At 46.1% G+C, this 18275-nt stretch overlaps 1 protein-coding gene across 1 annotated transcript in view; it reads left to right on the top strand.

Moving 5' to 3' along the window:
* The window catches only part of Csmd2 (CUB and Sushi multiple domains 2), a 553852-nt gene that overhangs the window by 491366 nt on the left and 44211 nt on the right, over nt 1-18275 (top strand). Inside the window, 6 exon segments of the mRNA XM_047516471.1 lie at nt 2824-2970; nt 6009-6197; nt 9482-9667; nt 10503-10697; nt 11875-12048; nt 13579-13752. Coding sequence (XP_047372427.1) covers nt 2824-2970; nt 6009-6197; nt 9482-9667; nt 10503-10697; nt 11875-12048; nt 13579-13752 — 1065 coding nt within the window.

Below are 18275 nucleotides of genomic sequence, written 5' to 3' on the forward strand. Positions count from 1 at the left end.
ACTCTAGTCCCCACTCAAAGCAAGCACGCTTGAATTTCTGCCAATAAATGGGTCCGTCAATACCCTACTCCCAGGTAAAGAGCTTGCTGTCTCCAAAACACAAAGACGTCCACACTGAGCTGCTTCTTTGGTCTTAGGAGAGAAAAGGTACAATAATTAGCTCTTTAACCTGGAGGGAATGTCTCAGCAAACCCCAAACCACTGCACCCTCAAAATTTCACTGCAAACTTTGTAGGATTTGTAGCTTATTCTCTGGAGCATAAGTCTTGCAAGACATCTCCACTAATTATCCCTAATGCCCCATCAGATCTGATTAATACGATGCCCTCAATATAGTGAACCAATATACTATATTCTGCAGGATGTCCAGATGGCCCCCAGATGGCCCCCAGTATTTTGTCAAAATACTCTATTTTGACAAAATTCAGGAGAGTAACAATACTGCTGCCCACCTCATGTGGGAGCAAGCTGATTCTGATCCTCCTTTCTGACGGGGATGGAAAAGAACGCATTGCCAGGTCCATAGCTGCATTTCATGTCCCAGGACTGTTCATCTGCTCTGACGAAGATACATCCGGCACAGCTGCTCCCCCTAGGTCACTGCTTGGTTAGGGTTAGGGAGAACTGGGCCAGGACTCCATTTTTTACCAACATCAACCTAATAGTCATGACAGGCTTCAAATCTCAGGGATCAGCCTCAATTCACACCTTGTATCCAAAGACGTTGAGATATTTAGACATTCTCATTTCTACAATATTCAGTTATTAGAGTATATAGTGGCAGGGCTCTGGGGGTAAGAACTAGAGAAATCACTATTACATGCAATTGGTACTATTTTACAATTGTATTCTATACAATTGGTACTATGAAAAAGGACCCAGCTTCTCCTTCAGCAGAAATGTTCTGGAATAGGAAATGCAACCTGACCAGGCTCTGCTAACTGGACAAGGGGTTGAGAGTGACCACTGTGAGCAGTTTTCCTTCTCCACTGGTTGTCTAGTCATCATCCTTTTAGCTCATACATCGATGTACCCTTTTGACTTTCCCTTTTCGGCTGCCCATTGCCTTACCCTTAGGAATCCCACGTTCCATGTGCCAACTCCATAGACCCTCTGGTCAGGCCCTCCCAACTGCCATTCTAACCTTGCTACCCATTTTAGTAATTACTCCAACTTTGCTTCAGGTTGCAAAGTGCTTCCACTTGACCTCTGTATCATAGGATGATCTCATCCCCATTGCTACCAGGGAGCCTGGTTCCATGACAGCCTCTCCTCCCACGGCTTCTGCTTATGGAGGACAGCCATTGCTCAGGGCTTCAGTCATGCCGGTGATCTCCCTCACCAGTGCCCTCTCGACTCTTTAAAAAATGGAGCATGCTCCAGACCGTCCCAAGGAATATGGTCAGCCAGCAGGAGTTCTGCTCTTGTACAATGGGCCTATTTGAGCCTGCTGCTTCTCTGCGTCTCTGGGCCCCTCCTCCATGGCTTGCCACAGCTGTTTCGGTGGTCCCGCTTTGTTCAGTGTTGTCCATTACTTTCTCAAACTTCCATGAGCTGTCTCAACAGTATATCCGAATCTTCACCCAGGGCCTCTTCTGGGGTGATAAATCCTGAGTTATGGATTATCCCACTCCGCTGTGCCTCCCTTGAATCTGCACCCTCAGGGTACAATCCCAGGCATTTAAGGTAGGAAGAGGGAAAGGGAGGCCTTCTTCAAAGGGCCCTGGAAGAAAAGTTGGGGATCTCTGTTACTTATGATCCTGAGACCTGGTGTTTTCCTCTGGTTTTGCTGCTGTCTGTTCATCAAATATTTTTTCTGCGTCTGCATGCAATTGTTTTCAGCATGCAGAAGAAGGGTAGGCAAATGGAAGAGGTTCTCAGTTCAAAAACCAGCTCTTCCGTCAAACAACTGCTTGACCCTGGCCACATTCTAAAATGAAAGATAGATTTCATCTCACCTGCTAACTGCTATAGGTGGGTTCTTCCTAGAACACTGTTTGAGATCTGGGCTCAGGAAAAAAGAACCCTTGAGCAATACCAGTGGACGCAGAGAGAGGATACCGACTCTCTAAGTTACCCAGCCATTTAAGCCCTGGTGTCTGCACCTGTGCTCTGTAGAGCTGGGGTGACCTGTGTCTCCAACCCAGTTGTGCTAGAGTAGTGGAGAGGGCTGCAGAGACCAAGGAGGACACCTAGAGATAGCAGGTGAGACCTAAGCTCTATGGAGAAAAGCTTGCAGAGAAGATCCGGTCATGACAGACCGGATGGGAGACTTTGCCAGAGTCCAGCAGCAACACCTGGACCCCCATCCCTCATGGTACTTGGCCACATAGCACCTACTGTCCCTCACAGTTCTACCCCAAAAGAGATTGTCTCCTGTCCCTTATGGTGTTTTTGTCCAGTGGCAGCCAGCTGGATGAGTGACACATAACCTATCCACAGTTCCCTGAGTTCTGCATCAGTCTTTCTGCACCACAGAGAGGGGTCTTGGAGTTAGACTACAGAAGCAGAGGCATTAGCTTGCTTAGCTTGCTTTCTTCCCCATATGACCAGCATCCAAAGAAGCAGCTGTCCTGGGGTACAAAAAAGCAGCTTTCTGTGCCTAACACTGACTTGTCCCCGTTCCCAGCATTCATGAGAGAAAGTCAATGTCCTGCAAGTTGCCAGTATGTAGACATCCTGGCCCAGACCTGCTCTCTGTGATCCCTTGACTTTGCCAAGTTCCTGGGAAGTTAACGGGGCGTTCCAGGGACATGGTGTCTTACTGTCCTCCTTTTCTTTTAGGATGTTACAGCCTGTAATCCTGTGTCCTTCTCAACCCAGGTCCCTCAGGACAAAGTCCTCTGTTGAAAGCCCTCAGTGGGAATTACTCCGCTCCCCTGATTGTTACCAGCTCCAGCAACTCTGTGTACCTGCGCTGGTCCTCTGACCACGCCTACAATCGGAAGGGCTTTAAGATTCGATATTCAGGTGAGTAACTCACAAGGGCTCTTGAGAAGGACCATGGGCCCTGAGCCCCTTAAGTCAGTTGCCCAAAACATCCAGAAAAGCTGTGCTCCAGCTCCTCGGCAAGGTGGTGGGCTCCTCCGTGGGGACTGGGCAGCCCCTCCTCTGTCGGGAGACCCACCTAGGAGAGATACAGAGGCAGAACCCGCCCCCTCCTTCTCCAGTCCTTTCCCCACTTTCAGTCTCTCCTGCTGCCAGCCTGTCTTTAGGATAATTTCAACTATCACGCAAGAACCAAAGACACCTTAGGGGGTTCCTGCCACCCTTTAACAGCCCTCTTTAGGAATTTAGAAAATAGTAATAAAAGTTCCTTAACCGAAAATCCCTATGATGAGTCTCTCTGGCAGAGGACAACAGCAGCAAGAACAGCTGTATTCCCGGGCCAGGAGCCTCTCCTCTGCTCTGCCAGCCCTGCTTTTTGATTACTCTTTGATTACTGTTGCTTTTGGGGTTTCTTTTTGTTTAGTTTTGTTTTTTGAGTTAACACATAAACCTTTTACATATTTCTGGGCAGAGTGGGACATAGATACATCTGTAGATGTATATTACATATATGTCACACTGTACCCACAGATATATAAAAGTGTGTAATGATCAAACCAGAGCCATGAGCAAGTCCATCACCTGAAACATCTACAACTTATGTTGAAAACAATCAAACATCTTTATCTAGCTATTTTAAAATACCCAATTTAGTTTTAACGATAGTCACCCTACTGTGCTGCTGAACATCACAACTTATGCCTCTTGTCTAACTATAATTTTGTACCTGAGAACCAACTTCTTTCTATCCCCTCTCAGGCTCTGGTGACCCCTATTCTACCCTCTATTTCTATAAAATCAGCTTTTTTAGCATGTACCTATGAGTGAGAACGGGTAGTACTTGTCTTTCTGTATCTGACTTATTTCACTAACATAGTGTCTTCCAGTTCATCCACGTGGCCCCAGATAGTAGGATTTCATTCTCTTTTATGACAAGCCATATCTTATAGGCAGAGTCAGATCAAAAGCCAGGCCACACACACCACTGACCCAGGTAGCAATCTGGGCATGTAATGAGATGGAGAAAACCAAATCTACCCAACTGCCATTTCAGTCCTGTTGGAAGAGAACCTGCTAAGCTGCTTGATGCCCACTTGGAAGAGTGGTGGTCTCCAGGACCGCTGACTGAGCCCTGAAGTTTGGAGAGAGAATTGAATTACTTAAGGCCATGGGGAATTCCACCATGCCCAGGGCCTCTCAGCATACTCCACATGAATGTCAGACACATTTCTGAAGTATATTGGTCGGGAGGGACATCAAATTCTCAAGGACTGCCTCTGGGACTGCTTGTCTTGGTTCGTGTCTTCCCTGGGCTTCCTACTTGCAAGACCGGCCCAAACTTATAGGGCCCACTAGCACAGTTCTAAAAAACCCTTGGGTGTGGCCTCCAGGGTGAGCCCGCCAGATGAAGCTGCATGGAGCCTGGGAGGAGAAAGGTTTTGCTACCTCAGATCCAGTTTCCATTTCCTCTCTTTCCCTGATGTGCACCGTGGGTTGGGGAATCATGACGAGGAACCCCAGAATCAGCAACCAGCTCCATCACTAACCACCTATAGGATGATTCACCAAGGTGCTTAACTGCTTAGAGTCTCGGTTTCCTCTTGATGAAAAGAAACCTCTAGGTGCCTCTCAGGAAAGAACGGGGCTCAGTTCCTGCCAGCTACTCAATACAAAGGAAAATCAGCATTTTCTACCCTAGTTGCTAAATTGGGAATTACAAACAATTAAGGAGTTGCCCTATCCTTGATGTTCGAAGACTAATATGTTTGGGAGTAATGATTCAGTTATAATTACAGCAGATATGCCACATAGAAAGGGAATTGATTATATGGTACAATAATTAGTACTTAATAATTATAATATAGTAGAAGTATATAATTTGCATGTGTCTGTCATTGTGAATAAGTGTATTTTATAGCATGTTCCTGAGTGAGGGGGACTCATAGATATGATATATGCAGGACAGAGGGGACAAAGAAGGGAAGGACACCCATGGGCATGGTATGGAGGTATTTAAGCCACCAGTCCCATTCACAGAGGAGTGTGGTCCCCAGACAAGAGCCCGGAGGCTGGAGCTCTCATCCTCATCCCTGTTGGCCTGGGAGACCCAACCAAGGACTCCTCAGGCAGATGAAGGGACACAGGCCACTTGTCTTGAGGTCATCCCTCTTTCACAGCCTCGTGGAATGGGCCTGCGGGTCTCTGGCAGGGCTCGTAATGTGAGTTTCCAGGCTGGGATGCTTTGCTGTTTCTTTCACTGTCGTCTCCCCAGCACTTAGAACAGAAGTCGGCACCTAAATGGACACTCCGGATCTTTCTGTTGGATCAATGAATGAAATACCCTTAAGCCACAGGTTGAGAGGAAATGTGGGGAAATTTGTTTCCTGGATTGCCAGGGCTCCCCCACACAGCAGGAAAAAAGGAGAGCAGTCATTTACGGGGCACTCGGTACCCTGCACTCTGCTGGCAGCTTTATATACAAGGCGTCTTTGAAATTGTCCACAGACCTGAGGGAGAGCTGCTTAGGTCCCAACTTCCAGGGGAGGAAATGAGCTAAACAAGTTGTGGCGGTTTGTCCCACGTCACAGGCCTGGAGAGGTGAGAAACGTAGGCCCCTGCAGTCACACCTTTCAGGAGCCAGCCCCACTGGGTCCCACTCTCCAGGATGCCCGGGAGCTGGAGGGATTCGAGAGCCTGAACTGGCCACGCGTCCAGAGCTGCCTCGAAGGGGACCCAGTTCTTCATGGAACAGTTTTAAATTCTCTTTCTTTCCGCTTTGGCTTTGCTAAACTGAATTTTTCTTTTCCATATCAACCACTCAGACCTTCCTAAACAGCAGAGGACATGGCAGGGGCAAAGACAGGAAATGGGGGGAGAAGAAGGGGCAGGGGCCAACTTGAGAGACCGTCTGTCCTCCTGCTCAGACCTGTCCCCTGAGCCACATCTCGTTCATTGTTCAGCTCCCTACTGCAGCCTGCCCAGGGCTCCGCTCCACGGCTTCATTCTGGGCCAGACCAGCACCCAGCCCGGCGGTTCCATCCACTTTGGCTGCAACGCAGGATACCGCTTGGTGGGACACAGCATGGCCATTTGTACCCGGCACCCCCAAGGCTACCACCTGTGGAGCGAAGCCATTCCTCTCTGTCAAGGTGAGAAGCAGGTGGGAAGTGAGTCACAAAGCCACTGGGATCCCACTCAAATCTGGGCTTGTGTCAGAATGAGTCACTTGCAAATGCAGGTTTCCTAGGGGTTTGATAGTGAATTCATTCGTTGAGCAAATGTTTACCAAGGATCCACAATACCTTGAGCCCTGGGGATGACATATGCATAGCAGTCTGTTTTCAGAGCCATGGGGGAGATGGATATGTGAGCACATAAATGCAGAGTGACAGAGTGAGCAGGTGCTGGATCAGAAGTAGAAGCTGCGTTAGGGAAGCCTGGAGGTAAGAAGGGACCTGCCTACTGGACAGCTTGGGAGGCTCCCAGAGGCGGGGAGGCTGGGGCCTGAGCTCCTAGGGCAAGTTGAGTGGATCAACATTTGAAATGCACCATCCAGTTTGCATGCCATATCTTTTAGACTTAACTTTTTCCCCCTTAAAGGAATATACATTCAGATTAGAAATCTAAAAGATAAAAATAAAAACTACAGATAATGCAAAAAGAAAAGGTGATAATGAACAATAATTCCATCACAGGAGATTACTGCTGCTAACATTTCAGCCTATTTCCTTTAGTTTTTCTAAAGTTTGATCACAAAAACAGGATCATCAGTGTACAAAACTTTTAATAGTTTCTCAATATCTTTCACTTAATTATACAGATTTCTTCATCATTATTTTTGGTACTTGCATAGCATTATGGAAAAACTGACATTTAATCAAGTATCATTCTACTGTGGGTCATTTGGAGTCTATATTTTTTGCTACCACAAACTTATAACTCTATCTTATGAACATCTATGTTTATTTCCTCAAAATAAATGCCTAGAAATGAGACTATTGAATTCCAATATATGCAAAATTAACAGCTTTTGATAAAAGCCCTTTACAAACGCTGTCCTCATCGACACTTCTGCCAGTGACACCTGAAGGTTGTCTTTTATCCCACAATCTCAACAATATGGACTGCATTTTAAAAAGAAGAAGAAAACTTTGCCATTTATATAGATGAGAAGAGGAACTCACGCTGCTGTTGGATTTTATTTTTCTTTGCTTCCCCATGTGGTGAAGGGCTTTCAGTGACATCCGTCATCGCCGAGCCTCACAACCTGCTGGCCTGTGCCTGCTCCTTCCAAAGAGCAGAAACAGTGGGTTATTAATATTCCATTGTAAGCCCTAAGCAAAGGTCACAAAGAACTGACTGTCCACAAATGGCAAATATTATCTGGCTTCAGTTTGTGTCTTTAATCACATCAACATGGACAAGTCTTTTGTCCAGAGCTCCCTTTGCAAACCACCCAGCCTCTCATCTGTTACTTCATGTCCCCACTGAATACAAAGCCCGCTAGACCTCTATCCATGCCCGTGTTGCTTCTCGTGCCTTCTTCCCATTCCACACAAAGCCTCCCTCCAGGGTCTCCCTCTGCGTTCTCTGGAGTCCTAGTTCTATGGCCCATGAGCATGCACCCTCGCTTACTACCCAGAAGGCTGTCCCCACTCCCTCCTCCACAGGGACCAGGGCTCTCCTGAGAGCATGTGTATTGTGGCCCTTGAAGTGGGGGAGTTAATCCCCACCAACCCCGTTTCCCACATAGCTCAGGGCCAGGGTGGATCCCACATTCTGTCTCTCAAACCATGACTTCACTCTCCCTGAGAAATTCTGTGTCCCCCAATACCTCCCTCTCCTCTCCTGTTGCAAGGGACTACAACACCGGAGGTCTTAACCTGCAGCAACCTTTCAGGGACATAGGAACTCAGACCGCAAGGAGAAGAGCTCCAAGGAGAAGAGCTTTATTCAGGAGAGATAGAGCACTTGTCACAGAGGAAGCTGCTTCTGTCTTTACTGCATGTAATACTGTCTTTTATATGCTTGCAGTTGAGCTAGCCATACATCTTCAAGACTAAGCCTTGTGTAAGCAGTTACTAGCCTATTTCTTGGCAGATTATATGTTGGTAACAGAAAGTAAAACACAGCTGTGTGAACGCAGAAGGTGACAGTTTCTCAGACCACAGAAGAGCTGTCTTACAGCCCACAAAAGAACAACTTATTCACAGAACACAGGAAAAGGGTGATGGAGTCCCAGTCCCCACGCCATGTTGGCCTCCTTCTAGGGGGCAGGGCAGAGCCCTCGTCCCTGAGTGGCCTGTTTGGCATGTCTGTCTCCTGACAGCATGCCACATAGGCCTCCTTCCAAGAGAAGGGTCCCATACTCCCCCAGCCCATTCTCTCGCTTCACATCATCTTCCCACCAAGGTCTCATCCCACCATGAGTTTCAGACACTTCTGCTTCTATTCCTCCTCTCCTACCCACGGAAGTGTCCCTCCTACCTCTGGGTTTTGGAATGTTGCTTTGACATGGAGAACATGAGACATGGGCTTATTATCTCTCCAGCTAGGCAGTCCTCTTCTGTCCTTTCAGCTCTCCACAAGAGCAGGGCCAGACCAGGGCCGTGGGAGGTGGTTGCTGCCACTCCTTCACCTGAGGTCACCAGGTGCCTCAAGACACTATGAATCTAAAGGTTAAAGATTGCACATCTTCTGTTTCCTGAATTATCTCTTTTTCCTAAGGGAATTTTTCCCCTTAATTTTTAATCTTATCTTTGTGTCTCACATGGACACTTACTGGTGTTCCTCTTACATGTAGTGATCTTTGATTAGTTGTACTTAAAAAGTAAAGGCTAGGTTGATTTTTCCAGCAGCAGATGTGGATGCCTTTGTTGTTATTTTATACAGATATCTTTACCCGAAGGTCTCTCCCATGGATAAGATGTTGAGTTGAGAGGTGCCTGGATGAGCAGAAGCAGGGCAGCCGTTAGACTCAGAGACCTTAAATTCTAGGATTAAAAGAACCTTCTTCTAGGATGTCAACTCCCACCATAGCTGCCTTAGTTCCTCGAAGAGAGTTCTTCCCCTGACCTTAAGTAGGGTAGACAAAAATCTCTATTTTATTTGGAAAATAGGTGCTTGGTGCCTGTATGCTGTATTTGTAGGAAGGGAGGGAAGTCTCACCCCGAAGCCTTTCCCTTATATTTTTGAGCTGCAGGTTTTTTTGCTTCATTTAATCTATCAAGGCACTTCTATCTTTACCCCATCTTCCGGATTTTCTTTCTTGAACTCTTCGCTGATGACACACCCATTTTCTTCTTTATTGTGAGTCTTTTCCCTTCTATTGTTTTTTTACTATAATTTTATTAGGCCCTTAGGGAGAGAAGAAAGATCAAAATGTTTCTCAATCACCATCCAGAAACTCATGATGTCATCTCTCCTTGGCTAGCTCTTTCCTGTGGTCTCCCTGACGCCCCCAAGAATGGAATGGTGTTTGGCAAGGAGTACACGGTGGGGACCAAGGCTGTGTACAGCTGCAGTGAAGGCTACCACCTCCAGGCAGGGGCGGAGGCCACCGCAGAGTGTCTGGAGACAGGCCTGTGGAGCAACCACAACGTCCCCCCGCAGTGTGTCCGTGAGTCCTTGGGCTGTGGAGGGACTGGGCGAGCAGCAGACAAGATGCCTGCAAGGAGTGAGCTTAAGAGGGGGGACATGGACATGAAGCTCCAGGGATTCCGGGAGGGCAGGAGGTGGGCGGTGGCCTCTGCTGGCTTGACTCCCATTGAAGTTACTCTCAGAGCATTAATGGACTGTTGTGCCTGGGGACCTTCCCATAAGCCACTATGGAACTCACAAGTGAGCTCGTCTAATGGAGAAACTGTCAGAGAGTGTGCATGAGTGTCCCTCGATCACAAAAATCTGAAATGATGACTTTTGGGCTAGAGTTTGTGCTGGCAGGCTCATGTCACACTTAGTTCAAAGATACAGGTTTTTTTTGGTTTCCTTCAGCCTACACTGTGCTTTATTTAAAAAAATTTTTTTAATTGAATTGCTTCTCAACGGTCTAAAATCAAGAAATTTTCAATGAAAATCCAGATTTCTAGATTCTCCTGGAAAATAAGGGTCTGACCAAATGGAACATGCAGTCCCACAACCAACAAAACCAGCAATCAACTGTGATGAGGACCACCCTCCTTTTTTTTTTTTTTTCTTTTCTTTTCTTTCTTTCTTCTTCTTCTTTTTTCTTTTTTCTTTCTTTTTTTTTTTTTTTTTTTTTTTTTTTTGGTGTATTCGCACTCCCCAGTTTGTTATCTCCCCTGTCCCAACACTTTATCCATTTTCCAAACCTGCCTAGGGACCAAAGGTTTTTGAACTCATCATTACTGCTTTGGGTTCTCCCAGTCCCCAGCTCTAGATTCCTGCACTGTCTTCCATAATTGATTTTTCTCCCTCCCTCCTTGTCCCCCCAGCTGTGACCTGTCCCGATGTCAGTAGCATCAGCGTGGAGCATGGCAGGTGGAGGCTCATCTTTGAGACACAGTACCAGTTTCAGGCCCAGCTGATGCTCATCTGTGACCCTGGCTACTACTACACTGGCCAGAGGGTCATCCGCTGTCAGGCCAATGGCAAATGGAGCCTTGGGGATTCCATGCCCACCTGCCAAAGTAAGCCCAGGAGGGAAGGGTGGGCAAGTATGCGCCAGGTCTCCTACCTGAACTCTCTCCTCCATGGGTAAATTGGGGAGAGGGAGAAGAGGGGTACCTCCAGGGATGGAGAGTCCTCTTCGTACACACACCTAGAAAATGCCTGCTCTGGTGACAAAGTACTCCGTAGCATCTTGTCATCGTATTAAAAAGTACCTTTAATCACCTGTACAGGTGAGCATGCTCTAGTTCATTCGTTCAACGTTCCCTAGGCCCCACAGTGGGGCACTCCAGATACTGTAGAGATACAAAGAAGGAAGAAGTAAGGAGCTTGCAGTCAACTGGAGCAGCAAAGAAGCAATGACAGCGTGGTGTGTGACAAGACCACAGTGGGTGTGTACAGGAGGATCAAGGCCGGCACAGGGACAAGCCCCCTGAGTCTGTCTTCCTCTCCTTCTCCACCGTTATTTTTCTTAAGTTCTTTAATGTACTGTCAAAGGTCATGATTCCTGGGACGCCGGATGGAGACAGAGTTTAATTAGGGAGTGCTCTTGGGATCTCCACTGCAGAAGGGAAGGGAAGGGTGTGGACCTTACAGTGTAATGTACTCGTGTGTGTGTGTGTGTGTGTGTGTGTGTGTGTGTGTGTGTGAGAGAGAGAGAGAGAGAGAGAGAGAGAGAAAGTGTGCCGAGATCACAAGTATGGAACAGCCTCACTACAGCGCAGCCTGGCAATTAGGCCTCACCTTGACGTCAGCCACAGGCCATCAGCAGAGGTCTGTTGAGCAGAGGACTGAGGTTGCCACTGGGCTCAGCAGACGAGCGTGAAATTGACTGGCTGAACCTGCCCAAGGCACTAGGAAGCACAAAATCGCCACCTCTTCCTAACCACGGTGCACACCTGAACCACCTGTGGAGTATTTTCTTAAAAAATACAGGTGCCTGGGCCTTAATATCTCCAGAGACTGTGGGCATCTGGACCAGAACCAGGGTTATAACAGCTCCTCCAGTGCTTCCAGAGACACCTGCAGCTGAGACATCACATCCCACAAGTCAATGTCACAACCCACATTCTGGTCTTGAGTTCCGGGAGAGGAAGGCTAAACAGATCTTGTGTTTGTCATTATTCATGCTCATCGGAAGCAGCATGTGTCCCTCCTCTTGGAGCTGGCTAACTGAGCATTTTCTGGTCCTTTCAGTCACCTCCTGTGGGGAGCTCCCCACGCCCCCCAGCGGCCACCGCATCGGAACGCTCTCCGTCTATGGGGCCACCGCCATCTTCTCCTGCAATTCCGGGTACACACTGGTGGGCTCCAGGGTGCGGGAATGCTTGGCCAACGGGCTCTGGAGCGGCTCAGAAGTCCGCTGCCTTGGTAAGTGGTCTCCTTGGGACAAATTAGATAGGTCCAAAGCTGAGAGCCAGCTTTTCAACAGGATCATTTTATCTTCTATCAGAAAATGCTTACTCCAAGCACCATTATGCAGCTACCATGATTAAAACCCTGAACTAGCTTCTGTTGGAGCACCCAAAGACAAGAAGACCTTCAAGTCTGATGAGACCAGCCTTGGAGGGGTTCTCATTCTGATCAGAAAGACAAACCCTTCACATTGGTCCTTGCATGAGGGGTGAAGCCCCAGCCTTACAGAGAGGCATCCTGTAACATACCTCAAATACTCTTTACATCATGTTACTACAGTAATATAAACAGTATTTATATTATATATTATTTAAAATACATTTGTATGTATATATGTGAATTACAAAGCTTGTCTATATATGTGTGTGTTTTCTTATACACATAATAAGAAAAAGACAGAAACATATAAAAACAACCTGGCTTACAAAACACACAAAGTTTTCATCTCTCTCCTCTTGCTCCTTACCCAATTCCCAAAGAGGGTCTCAGCCACACAAACTTTGCAGGATTGATTGGGTGACCTCTCCCAGTGAACGGTGCTGCCCTCCCTCAGGCCCCTGTTAAGCACACAGTTGTGGGTTTTTTCCACACAGAGCCAAAGGAAGTCGATAAAGGAGCCAACAGAATGCCAGAAGACACGGCACTCAAACCCCATTGAACAAAAATAACTCACCCAAGTGCCACTCAAAAGAAAAGAAATTTAGCCAAACCAGGTTTTTATATGATTGTTTTCTATACAACTAGGTTTTGACTGTCTTAATTAGATCATGGCATCCTCCATGAGGTAGATACTCAGCAAATGCTGGTTGATGAGAAAAACAGAGAGACTTCCTGTGTTACTCAGCTTTCCCTGAGCTGACAAAATACCCAAGATAATCAACTTATAAAAAGGAAAGTTTTGTTTTGGCTGGTGGTTTCAGAGGTTCCAGGCATGGTCACTTGGCCCTATTGCTTTGGGCCTGTGGTGAGGCAGAACGTCAGGGTGGGAGCTCACCTGGTGGTGGCCAGGAAGCAACCTGGAAGGAGTCAGGGTCCCAATATCCCTTTCAGGAGCACCCCATCCCAGTGACCTAACTTCCCCCCACTAGGCCCCGCCTCTTAAAGGTTCCACCACCTTCTAACAGTGGGTTGGGGTCCGAGCCCTGGACACCGGAGTCTTTGGGGAACTTATCTAAGCCGTGGCAAGCCCTGAGGCACTAAGTTCCTTCACGTGTGCAGACAGAGCAAGGAAAGCTCAGAAACAGATGGCCATCTGGAATGCAGCCTTGGGACAGGGGGTTGCCATGTCCTCGAGACCATTGCTATCATGTCTGGGATTCCTGAAGTCACTCCTAGGGTGCTACTCTCACGGGGAACTGGGAGAATGAAGGGTGCTTGGGACTCGGTTCTTTTCCCCACCATCCTCGTCTCTCCCACCTTGACCAAGGTCTGCCTCATTTTCTGGAAGCACCTCTTTGACTTCCACTTTCCCATCTCCCACCAAAGCCGGACACTGTGGGACCCCAGAGCCCATTGTCAACGGACACATCAACGGAGAGAACTACAACTACCGGGGCAGCGTGGTGTACCAGTGCAACGCTGGCTTCCGCCTGATTGGCATGTCCGTGCGCATCTGCCAGCAGGATCACCACTGGTCGGGCAAGACCCCTTTCTGTGTGCGTAAGTATGTCATCCCCTCTCCCTAGGCCTGGGCCCAGATTCAACATGGACTGGCTCCCTTTTTCTCTTGGTTAAGTTAGTTAGAGGTTTTGTGTATTTGTTCTTCCCCGCCCCCTCCTCGTAGTTGTAATCATGACCCCTATTGTTTTCAGTTCTCTGCATCATTAATTACTGCTTTCACTTTGATTGTTTTCTTCCCTAAAATTTGGTTTGCTTTCTTTCTAGCTTTAGAATTGGGAATTTAACTCATTGGCTTTCATTCTTTCCTTCATAGAGATTTTTATTGATTTAAGTATTTAAAGTTATGAAATTATTTTTGGATTACCTGTTTTAATTATATCTCAGAGAGTCTCATAATGAATGTCTATCATTTGTGAGAAAGTCTGTAATTTTGGTATTAGAGTATGACTTTCTCTTTTTCTATGTTACATATATCATCATAAGATGTATATTTCATAAATCGTTTTGCTTCTGTGTTCTTCATTCTTGCTGATTTTGGCCTACTTGGCTTGTTTTGCTCTGAGATGTGTGTTTAAATTTTCTTTTATCAGTATGTTTCCACTTTTCCTTGCATTCCTTGTAGGTTTTTTTTTTTTTTTTTTTGGGGGGGGTGTTTTTGTACCAGAGATTGAACCCAGAGCATTTAACTACTGAGCCACATCCCCAGTCCTTTTTTTGTACCTTATTTAGAGACAGGGTCTCACCAAGTTGCTTAGGGCCTTGCTCAGTTCCTGAGGCTGACTTTGACCCTGTAGTTTCTGATACATAAAAGTAGTTGCTGTGTTATTTGGTGCACAGATATTCATTATTGACATGAATGGCAAATTGTGGATTTTAACCTTTAAAAATGTCTTTTTCATCACATAACATTTTTTATTAAACATTTGGAAGTTTCCTTTGCTTGATATCAGGCTTACAATGTCCTTTTTCCTGGTATGTCTTGACCATCCATTTAATGGTGGATGAATCTCTTAAATCAAATGCAATTCTCATGCACAGCATTGAGTTGGGACTTGCCTTGTGAGTCAACTTGAAGACCTTTCTTTTAATGAGTTAAGCTTATTCACATGTATTGACAGGTCTGATCCATTTGGTCTTAATTCTGTCATCTTTATGTAGTTAGTATCATAAAATATTATAGTATTTCTCTATATGATATGTTTTCTTTGCTTTCTTTTTCATTTCTTTAGGCATTTAGGAAAGCTTGAATCTTTTTTCTGTTGCTTACTTTTATATTCATAACATTTTAATGCCATTAGCTCCTTGTTGTCTGATTCAACTTTTCATTATCTAGTCTATCAGTTTTACTCATTGTTTATACAACAGTCAATGAGCTTATTCTATGTTCATCCCCCCTCCCCTTTCCTTTCACTTTTAATTGGATCATTTCTACTTTGCCAAGACATAAAATATTTATTATAGTGTTTATATATTATTATTCTTCAAGCTCAGTCTCTAGTAGATTCTTTAGTAAGATTCCTTGCATAATAGTCTCCCAAATTCTTGCGTGTTTAAACTGTTTTTATGTACCTTGAAACTTGAAGGACAGCTGAATTGGACACAAAGTCCTTGGCCACCTTATTGCTTTGAGTATCTAAAAAGTGTTCCTCCACCATTATTTTGCTTAGCATGTTACTCTTTTTTTCCCCTTTGTCTCTCACCTTCCTGTTTATTATATATACTTGGACTGTACAACAGAATGTTTGGGTACCCATACACATAGTGAAATGCTTAATACAGTTAAGGTAATTAGCATTTCCATCTTCTCACATACTTCCCTTCAGGACTACGTGGGAAGAGCACCCAAAGCTGCTCTTTGGAAGCTTCTGCCATATGGTACAGTCCTATTACCATGATCTGACTTGCTTTCCCTGTAGTGCTACAACCTTGAACCCTTTAATAGCATCCCCTTGTCTCCCCTGCCACTGCCACTGGTAACCACCCTTCTCCTTGCTGTTTCTGTGTATTCAACGTTTAGAATTATAAGATTAGTTTAATTCCATTTTATAAGTTATTGGATGGTTTTCGGGGGGGGGCGGTCCTGATTTTTTTTCCCCTTTATCCTTAAAGTCTAATGTTTTTGCTGGACTGTGTCTCTACTGTTCCAAGACAGGTGTTCCCTGCATCTGTGAATGTGTATATCCAGACCTTTTATTCTGAAACATTCTGTTGGGTTATAGTTCTGGCACACTGTGCCTGGGTTTAGTGTTTATTTCTCTAGTTCACATCATTTAAAGTTTGTAGCTTTCTCTGTCTTCTCCACAGGCATGGATTTTCTGTACTTTTATTTGTTCTTCTTGTTAATCTACATCTTTTAGATTTAGGCAACCACCATTATCCTCAGCTGCCTGGAAGCAAATTGGACAATTTCTCACTTTTTAAAGTTCCCTAAAGTGAGACTTATGTAAAATGCAGGAGTTTGTTCTTGATTTTTTATAAGGCTTTTGTTTTTAATTCTTTGTCTTTATTTGGCTTTTCATATACAGGATGGGCCCGTAAAAGTGTTTTAGCTTTTTCATCACGGTAACCAAAAGACCTGGCAAGAACAAAACAGAAGAGGGAACGTTTACTTGGGGGTCCTAGTTTCACAGGTCTCAGTCCATAGACAGCCAACTCCATGACTCTGGGACCAGGGTGAGGCAGAACATCCTGGCAGAAGGGCCTAGAGGAAGAAGGCAGCTCAGGACATGGCCACCAAGAAGCAGAGAGAGCTCCACTCAGCAGAGACAAAATATGAATCCCAAAGGCACCCCTCCAGTGACCGACTTCTTCCAGCCACACCTCACCTATCTATAGTTACCACCCACTTAACCCCTATCAGTGGATTAACGCACCGATTAGGTTAAGGCTTTCCTAACCCAATCATTTCATCTCTGAGCTTTCTTGCATTGTCTCACACATGGGGGATACCTCACATTCAAATCATAACAAAAGTCACGAGACTTACTATATAAGCAATCCGTGAACAGTTGTCCTTGTGACATCTTAGGAATTATTAATTTACAGAAAGCAAGACCCATCATAATCCAGTCATAATCTTCAGGTGTATCTAAACCATGCTCAGTTTCAACCAGAAGATGCAAGTTCGAATGCCTTCAGGAAATTGGCACCCGGTGTATGTGAAGAGGTTTCTTGTGTAAATAATGGGGAGAGCAGGGGTCTGAGTGGAGAACGTCTGCCTGGTCTAAAGACACTCGGTTTTAGGCCCGGGTGGTGTTAACAGGCGGCACAGTGAGGAGGCAGGCACACAGTTGTGGGCCTCAGTCACCCGGCACACACCCAGCTCCAGTCAGACCCACGTGCTCTGTGACTGCAGACCAAGCAGCTCACTCGCTGGGTGGGTGCTGGTTTCATCGGCTCTGAAAAGCAGGTCCCTCGGACCCTGTCCTGAGGATTAAATCAATTAATACATGTAAATGGTTAGAACAGAACCACCAACCACCGCTGCTGCTGCTGCCGCTGCCAGCCTAGTGATGGCGAGCACGGGGGAGGGGTGCGGGGGGTAGTACTGCCACCCTGTTGTTATGGGGCACAACTTAAGAACAGACCGATCACCACTGAGAAGTCCAAATTTGAGAGTCTTTATTTAGCCGGCCAGCTGACTGTCTCACACAATGCCCCAAAAAATGGCTATTGGGAGAACAGCCCTGACCACAGGGTTGTAGGGGTTCTTATACCAAAAATCACGTGAATCATAAGTGTCTGTTGCTATGATTCGAAATTACAAACTAACATCATGAGATCATTGACAGAGGGGAAAGTGGGTCAAAATGACACTTACCTGGGTACAAACTAAAGAATGATTACTAACATCCACACAATCACTGTTCACATGGTATGTTGTTTAGGAGCAATAGGAATCAAAAGAGAGCAATTCTTTACTACATAGGAGTTGCCACTGTATATTATTAAACATGTCACACCAAGTAACTGATGATGGGCACAGAGGCGGGTGTTCCCATGGGAGAAACTTATTTCCTACATAACATGGAGTCTCAGAGCAAAATGGAGTCTGTTTAGTCCTTTCCCTTAGAGTCCAGCCTAGAACATTCTCATGGAGCCAGATCTGTCAGCCCATCACACCTGTCACATCAGAGAATCCAGGATGTCTTATGCCTGCCCCTTTCTCTTCTGGAGCCCAGAGCCTGGCATCTAGAGGAGAAAGGCAAGACAAGCTGGGCATGGCAGCGCACGCCTGTAATCCCAGCAGCTCCAGAGGCTAAGGCAGGGGGATCAGGATATCAAGTTCAAGGAGAGACCCAGCCACTTAATGAGACCCTGCCTCAAAATAAATTTTAAAGGGGCTGGGAATGTGGCTCAGTGGTTGAAAGCCCCTGGATTCAATCCCTGGTACAAAAAAAAAAAAAAAGAGTAAAAGAATAGAGTGCTTACTCTGTGCCAGGTGCTGCATTGGCTGCCAACCACATAAACCCCACCAGACTCCAGACCTCCTGTGCTCCCCTCCGTTAACTCTCTGGCCCTCTGCCCACACTGCTCTCTCACGTTCTCACCAGTCTTCTGAA

Source organism: Sciurus carolinensis, chromosome 1 (assembly GCF_902686445.1).
Source record: "Sciurus carolinensis chromosome 1, mSciCar1.2, whole genome shotgun sequence".
Lineage (NCBI taxonomy): Eukaryota > Metazoa > Chordata > Mammalia > Rodentia > Sciuridae > Sciurus > Sciurus carolinensis.